General features: G+C 33.2%; 1 pseudogene across 1 annotated transcript; it reads left to right on the top strand.

Annotated features, from left to right (window-relative positions):
* Positions 1-208: 208 nt before the first annotated feature.
* TEOVI_000690200:pseudogene lies at positions 209-652 on the top strand (annotated as a pseudogene). The gene has a single exon. A coding segment is annotated over exon 1 (444 nt).
* The last annotated feature ends 4 nt before the right edge of the window (positions 653-656 follow it).

Genomic DNA, 656 nt, shown 5'->3' with positions numbered 1-656 from the left:
TGCAAACTTAGAGAAATTGTTGAACAAGAGGCAGAGTTAAATGCAGGATGTTATTATTTTACCTGTTTGTGATGTGAATCCAATAACGAATAAAAAAATTGGAGATGCGGGTAATTGGGGATGGGAGGCGGAACTCACGATGAGTAGAAAAACATATTTGTGGTTCATATTTGCAGTCGAAATTTTCAAATCAACTAATCACTATATAATGGAAGCAGATGATGATATATTTATGAGTGTTTCATTGTATCTAAAATATCTTGAAATACTGCCACGAGAGAAGGTGAACATGGGGAGAGCGGTTGGTTATCCTAAAGAGTTTAGTGATGAAATTACATGGCACAAAATTGGATACGGATCGACTCTGTCAAGAGATGTGGTTAAGAAAATTGTTGATTATGAACCTTTGAAGAAATTAGTAAAATCACCAATCAAATTCATAAATTTTGAATCATATATCGATTTCAGAGCACTTAATGAAGATATAATGGTTGGAGAAGTTATAAGGAATAAATTAGAATTTAAAGATTTATTAACAGTGGATATGAAGGATTGTCGTTATGTAATGCATGCGAAGAAAGACACTGCCGCCAAAACTAATTTAACGAGAGAACAAACTATCGTTTTGCATTATATTAGGGAAGAAGACTATAAGC

This window comes from Trypanosoma equiperdum, assembly GCF_001457755.1.
Source record: "Trypanosoma equiperdum strain OVI genome assembly, contig: ctg_1997, whole genome shotgun sequence".
NCBI classification, from domain to species: Eukaryota; Euglenozoa; class Kinetoplastea; order Trypanosomatida; family Trypanosomatidae; genus Trypanosoma; species Trypanosoma equiperdum.
This window is presented reverse-complemented; position numbering and strand designations above follow the sequence as displayed.